This window comes from Pithys albifrons, chromosome 6 (genome assembly GCF_047495875.1).
Source record: "Pithys albifrons albifrons isolate INPA30051 chromosome 6, PitAlb_v1, whole genome shotgun sequence".
In the NCBI taxonomy this organism is placed as follows: domain Eukaryota; kingdom Metazoa; phylum Chordata; class Aves; order Passeriformes; family Thamnophilidae; genus Pithys; species Pithys albifrons.
Window position 1 is genome coordinate 62,637,495 of NC_092463.1, and position 12,740 is coordinate 62,650,234.

General features: G+C 41.7%; 1 protein-coding gene across 2 annotated transcripts in view; it reads left to right on the forward strand.

Moving 5' to 3' along the window:
• Positions 1-12,740, forward strand: part of SHANK2 (SH3 and multiple ankyrin repeat domains 2) — a 283,596-nt gene that overhangs the window by 92,057 nt on the left and 178,799 nt on the right. For both annotated transcript variants that reach the window (XM_071559239.1, XM_071559238.1), the window contains one exon: positions 9,864-9,977. In XM_071559239.1, coding sequence (XP_071415340.1) covers positions 9,864-9,977 — 114 coding nt within the window. The remainder of the gene's footprint in view (positions 1-9,863; positions 9,978-12,740) is intronic.

Below are 12,740 nucleotides of genomic sequence, written 5' to 3' on the forward strand. Positions count from 1 at the left end.
ATTCAGTTTTTCCTCACTTGGGAAACACCTTACCCTCACATTTGAAAAACAAGAGCTTTGTCTTAGCCCCTCTCCTCTGCCAACCTGATAACTGTACTGCTCTGTATAAAACACTGATGCAAATTTCTGGCTTGTTTTAGAGAATTCAAATGTATTTGGGCACTTGCTGACCCCGGGGAGATGCTCAGCACATGTCCATCCCATGAGACTAATCACAGCAAAATTGCAGCAAGGCATTTATTGTAGAGATAAAAACCCAGAGCAACATATTAGGGAGAGGGATTAGTTAGGAAATGTTTTTATGGATTTTCTTTTTTAACTTGGTAGAATTAGAAGGGTCACGGAGAGAGGGATGAGTTCCTAAACTCTTGTTGAAAAGTGTTTTCATCAGATGGAGAGGAAGCAGATTGTTTTTTCCTTTCTAAAAGTGGTAGGAGTGCATGAGTGGCAATAGTTCACAGTGTGTGGTACAAGGAAGCTGCTCAGAGAAATCTGTGAATGGGCAAGGTTCAAAGAGAATGTAAACTAAACAAAATGGTCCTGTATTCAGAGGATATTACGTAGACTGTACAAAAATACCAGCTTTATTTTTAGTGGTTAGTCATACACACTGACATCATTTGTGTGTCTCTGCTCATCAGAGAAGAGCCATGGCTGTTGCAAAAATAAATCTGATATCTTTGTTTGTGCCAGAACTGTCCTAATCCTTTATTTTCACATAAATGAAGAAGAGCTAGTTTTATTTCTCACTGAAACACTTCATTTATTTGGTTTCTTTCTTTATTCTATGTGTAAAAGCCCATAGCAATAAATCTGCCCCGCTCCAAATGCACACACACTTATATGAATTTGAATCAACTTTTCCATTTCTGAATTGAATTCTTCCACTGGAAATGGAGTGGTGTCTTTTATAACAAAACTCAGAGGTATGAAGAGAATGCAATGCTCCAAAGTTCTTTGGGAGCAAAGAGTCAGCAGTTTTATTTTCCATGAGGATAAAGCAATGGAGAAGCATCTGTGCATCCTTGATAAGGGTACCTGTGGTTCAGATCCGCACACCTGGGTGGGAAGGTCTGAGTTCCAGGTGCCAGTCAACATGGGGCAGACAGTCTCTGGTCACTTGAAAACAAACCAACCCAAATGTGTTGCATTAAACCATACCTGAAATGCATCTGAATTATCCTTCACGGACCTGGAGAGAAAAAAGCCTGCATGGTTGCCTGATGCAAATACTTTGAGAGCATTTGAAGTCTCACCCTGCTCACAGCTTTGTTTTTTGTGGCATCCCAGAAGGCCAGGTTGTTCCAAGCCCCACCCAGCCTGCTCTTGGACACTTCCAAGGTCCCTTCCCAACCCAGACCTTTCTACGATTCTGTGATACGCCTTTCCCTCTCTTATAAAAGCTCCTTTTAGTTACTGAGAAGCTGCAAAGAGGTGTCTCCAGGCTGAGCACCCTCAGCTCTCTCAGTCTCCTCAGCAGAGGTGCTCCAGCCCTTGAGCATCTCTGTGGCCTCTGCTGCACCTGCTCTAACAGGTTCCTGTCTTTCTTGTGCTGAGGACTCCAGAGCTGGGCACAGCACTCCAGGTGAGGTTTATGGGGGCAAAGCAGAGTGGGAGAATCCACTCCCTCGACCTGCTTAGGGTGTAGTTTGTCCATGGGTGCCTTTCAGCTGTAAATCTTTCTTTCCTGCCCTGATATTGCTCCCTCCTGTCTTTCCCTTGGGAGGCAAATAGAATCCAGGCTAGTTCTGGGCAATGCTCAATTTCTTTGGCTCTTACTGTGCTTAAACAACTTCCCAGTGCTCGGTATCTAGAAAAATGGGGAGTTATTTTGGTATCTCAACTATGCTCTGAGAGACTTTTCCATGAGTCTTCCAGGATGCCTACTGTGTAGGCACAGTGTGCACATCAGAGAACATTTTCCCCCAACGAGGATCTGCTCTCAGCTACATTCCTCAGGGTCAGAGACACAGTGGTAGTTCAGGAGCAGTGATTCAAGCATCTGCTTTGGGCAGGATGTCAGTGGTTCTCGGCATTAGAAATACTGACCCTTGTGACACTGCCTTTATTTCAGCGTGATCTCAGCCAGTAGGGCAGTCCAAATATATCACTAACATTTTCATTTCTTGTGAAATCTACTTGTAAGTCATTTAGAAAAAGAAAGATTATTAAACCCCTGCTGTGCTTGGAGATATTGCCAACAGGCAGCGCCTGTGGGCAGGAGGGAAGTTTGTCTCCTGGGCTTTTACACTTGTTAGATTAGTAAATAAAATACTGGGAAGGGAAGAGCCCCAGAGATGCTGTTCTCTTTCTTCAGGAGTGTTTGTAGCTCGTGTGGGTAAGTGTGGCAGCAAAATTTAACCTGAGAGGTTTGCATAAGGATTGTTTTGCTGTTCTATCCTGCGAAGGACAGAATGAATGTGAAAGGGAATATTCATCTTGCCCAGACTCACTGGGCTGTTTGGCTTCCTTGCTGTCTCCTCACCTGCTTGATTTCAGTTCTTACCATGATAAAATATGAATCACCAGAGATAATATCCTAACTCATTTCTTCCACTTGCTTGTACCTGAAGAGCAGGAGAGAGCTGTGCTGTCACCGTGGTGCACCGAAGACATCGCCTTGCCCCTGATCTGGCAGGAGAGCTATCTGTGCTGCCAAGGCTAGGAGGAAGAGATTAGCATGTAAAAGCATCCACAAAGCCCCACTATCCTCACTCTTGGCTATTCCAAGACAGCCTTGCTTGAGCAGCCAGCAACTGGCCTGAAATATTGAGGAGCCAGGAAGTCCCAGGAGCTGTGCATTCTCCTGATCTGGAGTTTGGGTGTCACTGTGGAAAAGAGCAAACTTGACTGTCTGCACCTTCTTTCTCCACAGAGATGGTGACCAGGGTTACAAACACTGATTTTTGCAATGCTTGGTTTGAATTTCTGACCAGCACTCAAATCAGGGCAGAGAAGTTGTTCTTACCCCCTTTTTCTCCTTCAATTTCTCAAAACTATTTAACAGACACCTAAATAACAGGGAAAAGAATATTCATAGCAAGTTGTTGGCAAGGATAAAAAAGGTGGACACCACCACCAGGGCCAAATGTTGAACAGCACAGCTCAGTCAGTTCTGTTCCAGCTGAGCCACATTTCCTCACATTTAGAGGATTATGTGCAGTATTTGTAGTTTTGGATGTAGTGAGTGGTTGCTCTGTTGGCAGTCACTGCAACCTTTTCATCCCAAAGTCCTTCTGCTGAATGTTTCTTGTTTGCACTTTTCCTTTCTTGAGAAATTAGAGGTGATAAGAGGCGAAAAGCTGTTCTGAGTCAGGCTTTCGCCTGACACTGCCCATGAGCACAGTTGTTTGGGCTGGCGACAGGCACCCAAAGAAGGAAACAGTAAGAAAAATATCTCTCTTTAAGAGAGAGCAAGATTAAGAACTGTCACCTGAAAGTTCTTGTCTCTAAAGAGTGGGTTTGTCTTACCTGGTTGTAAATACAGCAAAAATAGATCAAGCATTGAACTTCTGTTTAAATTCCTGCTTAGGAAATTAGTTGCCATTACAACTCGAGGTCAGGAGCTTACACATTTAAGTTGTAATTACTTTTGGGGGTTGGTGTAAGCAAAATTGTTTTTATCATTGCAATAGGTATTCTTGCCTGGATTGTCTGTCATTTGGGAGCTCTCCTTCCAAAGGCAAATAATTCTGGAAGTTTACAGCAAACACGTATTTCAGCAAGAGGAAAGCCTAAATTATAATAATAGGTATTTCTGGGAGACAGAACTTAGGTTTCTACCCACTAGAAATTAAAAATATTCTTTATTTTAGAAAAGCAAATCTAGAAGATTGTTAAGTCAAAAAACCGGAGTCTGGATTTGCACTGAACCTTAATTAGCTAAAATTCAGCCTTTGTATTTCAATAAGTAAATGGCATTTGTTGTGAATAGCTGTTGTAGTTTGGAATTATTATGCAAATTCTCTCCCCTGCCACTGACTGCCCATGCCATTAGTTAACAAAAAGAAGTAGTTAACCGCTACCATCTTCTTCTTGACCGGTTGGGTGGGGGACAGGCTGTCTCTTTTGGTTTTGGGAACTTTTCCATTTTTTTTTTAGCTGGGCAGAACTCAGGAGCGGGGTGTGTGTGTGTGTGTGTGGTGGGGTAGAGGAGAAGCCGTTTTCTGGCTGCTCCTGGCTGCTCCTCGTTGCTGCTGCTGCTGCTTCTTGGTGAGCTGCTTCTTTTCTCCCTGCCACGGCTGTTCTCCTCATTTCTGCATTTGGGGTCCCGGTCTCTGCTCTGGTCTCACCGCCACCTGCAGCGTCTCGACCTGCCCGCCCCGGCTGGGGCAGCGACCCGGGAGAGAGAACTTGCAGCTGCTTTCCAGGACACGCAGCGGTTCATCGCTTCCAGTTCTCCTTCTTCTTTTGGGACAAGAGACACAGAGGGAGAGACAGAATTCATCTGGGAGCTCACCCTGCTGCCAGCTGGGCTGTGACACTGATACTGCCCATAAGTATAACTTTTCTCCAGGAGGAAACCTGCTGGTTTGGGGGGTTTTTGTTGTTTTTCTCTTGTGGTGTTGGGGAAGCAGTTTGCTCTGGTCTGTTTACAGCTATATCTATACCTATATATATATATATATATATCTCAGTTAAGAACAGTTATCCTTCTTGTACCCATTGTCTGATTAAAGTTCCTTTTCTTAAATTTGCTAAAGAGTGGCGTGATTATTGTGGAGGAAACTCCCTCCTCCACTTGTGGGTAAACATTTTGGTTTTTCCCCTCAAACCAAGACAATGGCACAAGAGTGGGATGAAGGTAAATGCAATTTCATGCTGCAGTTTGAATGGAGGGACACTTTACTGTCCTTTTTTTCTCCTGGTTGTAGAAATGTTCCTCTTTTCCAGAGCATGATCTCTCATTCCCAATCCACATCATTATTTATTTTCCCAGGAAAGAAGAAGGCAGTTTATACGAGCACCAAAAATTGATTTAGGTGATACAAAGACATTTCAGGTACATCCTGGCCTGAATTTGGCTGTAATTTTCATTGACATTTTTGCAAGTCAGGCTGCCTGGAATAATCCACTCACTGCCATTCGGTATCTCAAGGGATTTAGAAATAGTAGTCCCCAGAATTTAGTGGGAAAACCCACTCTGATTCTTGATTGTGGCACAGTGAAAGCAGCTGCAATGTGGAGTATAACTTACATGTTGCATTGATTAAGGTGATTTTATAATAGTATATTGTATTAACATTTTATATTAATTGAAGTCTATATATTAGCAATAGGCTTCCAAAACTTTCAAGAGACAAAACATCCTATGCTCTATTCTATAATTTTATAATATATAACATTGTAAAATATTTGATGTATATAATTTTCTCATGTTTTTCTCTGGACTTTGGCAAAGCAGAATGTGGCTGGTTTTAAGTCTAATCCTTTACAGACATTAAATGGAGAGGTCTTGCTTGGCACCTCCCTGTCCATGTTTTCCTGTTATTGTTGCTTGGTAGTTGTCCACTTTTGCTCTGCCCTTTTGTTCATAGAATTGAACATAATTCTTGTTTTAAGCCACACTTTTGTTGTGAAAAGACGTACCAGGATTCACGATGTTACTACAACCTTAAATTTACTGTTAAAACATCATCTGTTTGTAATTTATGTTGTTTAGAAAGAGACTGACCTGCTCGTGCCATAGCAACCACATCTTCTGATTTTACTAGAAGGGAAAACTGCTCAGAATGATAAAGCCTAATTATTAATTTGGGGAAAGTTATCCTTTGATTTACTGTTGTTGTGTCCTTCAGAAGGGAAAGTGTTGATTAGAAAATCTCCTGCTGGTAACAAATTATCTGTTACAATGAGTCTGGAGCACCACTGGGAGAGGAAAGGCAGAAATTAAGGCCTCATTCAGAAAAAGCATTCATGGCTACAAAAGCTAAATTACACTTTTCTTTATCCTTTAAGTTGCAGTTGCCCACCTGGAATAGGTGAAGTGTTGCCAGTTTTTATAGATATATAGATTATTCTGGCCTTGGCTTGTGCTGCAGAATTGCTTATTAATGGCACCATTTGAGATACCTGAAGGAGATTATTTCAAGTGTTTGGGTAATGAAGAACCATCTAGTTCTCAACTTGTGCTTTGAGTGAGATGAGCTTATGCTGCCCCTCACCAGCAGTGTGTGTCTGTCTCTGCTGCACCTCTGGATATTCCTCATCTGCCTCTGGTGCCATCTGTGTGCCTTTTGCAATTCCATCAGCCTTTCCCTGCTGTTTTTGCCCCGATGGTGATGTTTTCCCTCGATGATGAGCCCAAAGCTGTTTGCTGGTGGGTGTAATCTCTGGCCTGGCCTGACCCGACCCAGAGTGCTGAAGGGTTGCTGTGCCCAGACACACCTCATGTTCCTTCTGCCCCTTTGGCATCAATATTATGTCTCCAGGCAGCACTCCATGTATTTTAATTTTGCTCCTGCCATTAGTAATGGCTAATATTTAATATTTCATGCAGTAATGGTCTGAAGTGGGGCTGGGTCTGCTCTGCAGGATTCACTTTGCACCTTGCACTCCCAGAGAGACTTAGAAGGCAAAGTTCTTCTCATGCCTTGATTTGGCTCAGCTGCTGCACCCCAAAACACATGGAATTACTCCACGGGCACGACATACAGAGCACCTCTCCTTTGGAGGTGGAAATTCCCATGCCATTTGGGGCACCAAATATGAATAAAAGGTCAAATTAGGGCAGGCTGCCTCAGTCTGCCAGGAGTTTCTGCTCCAACCATCCATCCAGTTTGTGAGGTGCAGCCAGGACTGAAATTTAGGGCTGAAAACTCCCCTCGAAAAAGAAAAAAAGAAAAAAAAAGCTGATTACTGGCAACAGGAAACTTTCACTGTCTGATATTTTTCTATTTCTTTAGGCTGGAGTCCTACACTCTCTTTTATGACTTGAATTTAAATCAATGTACAGAAGGATCCTACAATAATTCTAATATATATAGGTGGTTAAGCTTTCCTAGTTCTTTATGTCATATATCAGAAATGCATTTTTATGTGAGCAGAGGTTCCATTGTTCAAAATGTATTGGAAGGTGCTGACTCTCCCATATATATTAGATACATACATTGGATGAGTGGTCAGGCTTCTGTTTTATGTAACACTGAATTATCAGATGATAATGTGTGTTCATGGGCACAGATTTTAAACATTTTAAGAACTTCTGGGATAGATCAACATATTTGTCATTAGTTATGCCCCATATTGTATTTTTATTGAATGAAATAATAGATTGCTAAATAGTATTTATTGGTATTTTATTTATTTATTATTTAATTTATCTACACAATTAAAGAACATGTGGTTTCTTAATTTCTGCTTGCATTTAAGTGTGTAGATTGAATACTTTCTGCTTTTGCTAACAGTATCTACAGGTGTTAAGGAACCAAAGGAAAAAAGGTTTGCTAAATTTTTTAAATTCAGCTTAATTTTTAGTGTGGAGTTGTTGGTGTCATCCCTCCCCATTATTCCATAACTCCCTGGGCTGTTCCAGGTTCCCTCATATGTCAGCAAAGTGTTTCATAAATTGCAGTTGGGGCCCATCCAGGTGTAGGATTTTCCCTCAATGGATGTTTCCTGGAACTTATTATGTGCCTCTCACTGAAAGGGATGTGTGAATGTGCATTTCATGAAATCTGTCTCTTGGAATATACCACACTAAAAGGCTTAAAACTGACATATTGGTAAACATTTTGCTCTCACATATTTCTACTAATAGATGTCTGTGCTCTGTAAGTAACACCACAAATAGCTTAGGACTGCACTGATGGAATAAAGAGGGTAAACATTTACTTTCGAACACATTTTCAGAGGTTCCGGTGCCTCAAATACATTTCTTACCTCCTCCTTAGTATTACCATGATTCTTTTTCCTTTTTGGGGGGCTGTGATTGTGTTGGACAGATGTGCCCTGAGGGCCTGTGTTAAAAGCTAAGGTGTCTGTGTTGGTAATATGTCACCTTATGCCATTATTAATGGATAGTATCTTTTTAATAGTGATGCTGTGAATGACCCTTCCCTCCAAACACAGGACTCTGAGCCACGTCAGTGCAGGGCAAGATAAACAGTAAAGGTCCTTTAATACCACAGGGCCTACAGCCCACAGGAATACAGGATGACATGCATGTGTCCCAGTTCTTGTTTCTATGGCTTTTATAATAAGATCCCTCCAATCATTGCTTTACACATTTCTCAGTCCAGCCCCAGTCCCACCCCTGGTCCAACCCCTGGAATTGGGTCTGGGGTCATCAGGACCCTCTGTCTTCATCAGCTCTTCTTCCTCAGGCACACAAAGGTCTCTTGGAGTTCATCCAATTCTGGCTTTTGGGTCACTCTGACCTATGTTTATGTTTCATTCTGTGGGCCTTCTGATATCCTTCAGCTCTACCTTGGAAAGGAGTCTAAACAAGATTAATTAACTAAAGGAATTTGAGCTCCCTGTTCTGGGACAGGGGTAGTGATAGAAAGGCATTAAACTGTTAGAAATATTAACCCTCTAAAAATCTACAACTCCTGTGTTCCTAAAATCTACAAAATGTGAAAATCAGAACAAAACCCCCTTTGGCATCAATTTCTTTACACATTTCTCAGTCCAGCCCCAGTCCCACCCCTGGTCCAACCCCTGGAATTGGGTCTGGGGTCATCAGGACCCTCTGTCTTCATCAGCTCCTCTTCCTCAGGCACACAAAGGTCTCTTGGAGCTCATCCAGTTCTGGCTTTTGGGTCACTCTGACCTGTGTTTATGTTTCATTCTGTGGGCCTTCTGATATCCTTCAGCTCTACCTTGGAAAGGAGTCTAAACAAGATTAATTAACTAAAGGAATCTGAGCTCCCTGTTCTGGGACAGGGGTAGTGATAGAAAAGCATTAAACTTAAACTGTTAGAAATATTAACCCTCTAAAAATCTACAACTACTGTGTTCCTAAAATCTATAAAATGTGAAAATCAGGACAAAAACCCCTTTGGCATCAATAGTACATTTATATTCTTCTAATGTGTAATAAACATCCAGTGATTTCTAGGAACTTCTATAGTACTAATTTAAACATAAGAAGTCTTTGGGATCCTTTCATTACCATAATTCACCTCCAGCAGCTTATTAGTAATAACAAGCCTTGTTGTTCTGCAGGCTTCTGTCACAGTTCTTGTTGAGTGGTAGAATTAATATCAAGATCATTAGAACAACAGGGTAAAGCTTCTTTTCCTATTGGTAAATCATTCTCCTCCATATTGTCATGATCTTCTACTGAGAAAAATCATTGCAATGTTTCAAAAAGCATCTGCATTGTGTGTCTCACCTGTGGGAGGTTCAGGTGTTTGCTGTGTCCTCAAACCCTTAAATCATATTACTCAACCTGCAAATCTCTGGAGCTGCCCACTCAATAAAATAGCATGTTTCCTGAGGAGGCAGGAAAAATATATCAAAGTATGTATTATTAAAATACATTTCAGTGTTAGTGTAGTTTTACAATGGGTTCAGCACTTCTGCTTCATTTGAAAAGGCAAGACAATGTTTTCTGGTTGTGGTATGGCTGTGCATTTATCCTTGATAAAAGCAGCAATTAGAAAACTGGAAACGGAAAGAATTGTGTGAGGGCCAAGGAAACTTGTGGCAAACTCAACTTTGGGAAGAGGTTGCAAAAGCAGAGCAGGGAGGGTCATATTTTGAGGTTAGTCCGTGCCCTTTTGGGGGTACCAGCACTCCAGTTACTGCACACTGGCTTTTACCAGCGTGATGCTCAGTTATTACTGAATGTGTCATGTCTCCAACCTGGTATTTGTGTGAGAAGGGAAAGTTAATGCTGCCTGTGTCTCTCTGTGCAGTTCTGAGCATCGGAGAAGGCGGATTCTGGGAAGGCAGCACCCGGGGGCACATCGGCTGGTTTCCTGCAGAGTGTGTGGAGGAGGTTCAGGGCAAACCCAGCGAGAGCAAAGCAGGTAATCAGTAAACTGAGTTCTGTGGAGCACTGACATGGCAAAGGTGTCACATGTGGGTGTCTGTGTCAACAGGGGGGCAGCCAAGGGCTGGTCAGCACTGTGGGATGGAATACTGGGAATATTGGACAAAGCTGAGCTGCTGAACTGATGTGCAGCACTGGGGGATGGAATACTGGGAATATTGGATAAAGCTGAGCTGCTGAACTGCTGTACAGCACTGTGGGATGGAATACTGGGAATATTGGATAAAGCTGAGCTGCTGAACTGCTGTGCAGCACTGTGGGATGGAATACTGGGAATATTGGATAAAGCTGAGCTGCTGAACTGCTGTGCAGCACTGTGGGCATGGAATACTGGGAATGGGAGAGCTGGATAAAGCTGAGCTCCTGAACTGAAAATAACAGTGGGTTAACCAGTCAGGTTTTACTGTCCCAGTAAACAGACCTCCTGGGCAGGGACTGCACTGGGAAGCACTGGGAAAGCTTTTACACAGAACTGAATGCATTATATTGGGGTTTATTTTCCTGAAATCAGGGAGAATGAGGCAATTATATAATGGAAGGTGGCCACTCATCTCCCAATCTAAGATAGTCACAGAATGCATTTAGCTCTTGTACACAGCAATAAAGATCCATCTGCTGACCTTTTCCTAAATTTTAGAGGGATGTCCCATGTACACCCTTACTGATGACAAAGGAAGTAGAATCCTCCTGTGCTGCCACAATGACTTTAAGTAAGGAGTCTTTACAGTTCTGCTCTAATAAAGGCAATCTGCATTAAAGCATGTTATTTTAAGAATTACCTCCCATCTCATAATTTCTTTGCTTTTAAGAATTAAGATGTGAGGACATCCTCTCTAATTAAAAATTCATTATAATTGGGCTCTGAGAATATAATTAATGTTCTCCAGGAGTGGATGCAGTTTTAAATTAACTATTGATGTGGTTTAGATCTCCGTTGTATTGATTAAGAACTTTTGCCATTGCACAGGTGGTACACTAAAATTTCTGCATTGTATCGTTCATTTGCAAATGGGGTGTTTTATGCATGTCATTATAAGCTGCAAGGTATAATTTTCTTTTTTTTATATAGAATAAGTGTGATAGAATTGAATTTAATGCACTGGACAAAATAATAGTTCCAGAGTAGTAAGAATTCAGAAATATGTATAATATTTGATAGGTATTTGAATGTCATTGTTTCTCATGGGAGCTGAGGTGAGATGTGGTTTGTATAACTAAGTCATCACAAACACCTTCCTGGAGTCTGTCATGGCATTAAACTTGAGCTGTGCACTTGTCTCAAAATCTGAAGAAAATTCTGGGGAGGGCAGAAGTGAAGTTCTAAAATATGAAAGAAATTTTACATCTTTTTAGTGATTCTGAAGAGCAAATAACCACACCTGTTTGTCCCAAATCCCCAAAGATCTTTCTGAGAAATACTCCAGGGAGCAAATTCTGTCTGTGACACCATTGCTTTAACATATGGCAAGATTTTTTTCAAGCAAGAATTTCTTTGATCATTCAAAGGATAACAAGAATTAAGAAAAGAATTGTCACAAGAGTAATGAAAGGATTACCAAACCTGGAAGCAATAAAAGAATATAAACAGAACATCCTACGAATTTTCTGACGTGAAATTGTGAAAACTTCTGTGAAAACTTCTGTGAAAACACTGGAGTAATTTATAGCTATTTCATACTCTCTGATGGTTTTCCTATTTGCTTATAGTATAGTGTGGATAATAATGCTTAAGGATTTAACCACACCCTTCTTTTACTCTAAAAAATATGAGAATTTAAATAAATAGGCCCGAATGGACACTGAACTTTGGGCTGTCCCAAAGAGTGCCCTGCACTCAGTCTGGGATTTGGTGCTTGCTTCTCTGTGGGATGGGCTGAGGCTGGGGCTGGGCCTGTGGAATCTAAGAAATGCAAAATATATGCCATACTATTATTATTGAAATGTGGCAGGAGGGGAAGCAGCTGAAGGGAGATTGCTCTGTGCAGTTTGCTGCATTCCCTTTCCATAGGAAACAATGGCAGTGAAAGAGAAAAGCTTCACAAGCAGAAATCAGAGTAAAAATGCAAAAGTAACTCAAAAAAATGTGTTAAGCATGGGGAAATAATTAGAAATTAAATGAGGTCTACTGGGAGGGCTGAAAGAACATCAGCTGAGAAACATCACAAACTTTTGCCAGTTTCAGGAATTTGCATCGTGGGCTCTGCAAAGCAGCAGAACTTCTTATGGTAATGATGTAGAAAGTAGATCATTTCAATGTGGAGGAAATGAGGCTCAACCTCAGCCTTTTTCAGACCAGCCCCACAGTAACAGTTCTTTCCCCAAATGAGATTTAGGCACATTTCTTCGAGAAGCTTCTCTTTGCTGTTAAGTAGAACGATTGTGTTGAATAGCAGCTTGTGATGTGCGTGGCATGAGTGAGAGAGGGAGGGATAGTTCCTGGAGGAAAACAGCCCACAATTAAACACTCCCTGCCCAGTAAAACTGATGGGCAGGAGTTCTGTGTCTCACTGTGTATGCTCTCACTCCTAAGGAAAGTCCAGTTTTCAGGGGGCTCTGTTGCCATCCCAACTGTCCTCTGGCAGTACAGAGCAGCACCTGGTTCCTGTGCTCCCTTCAGAGGTACCATGCTAGCTTGGCAGGGGCTCTTTGCCAAAAAAAAAATCATATTGACTGGCATTAATTCTACTCCCCTTCTTTAATCTTTCATTATTTGAGACTTGTAGGAATTATTCCGGTATTT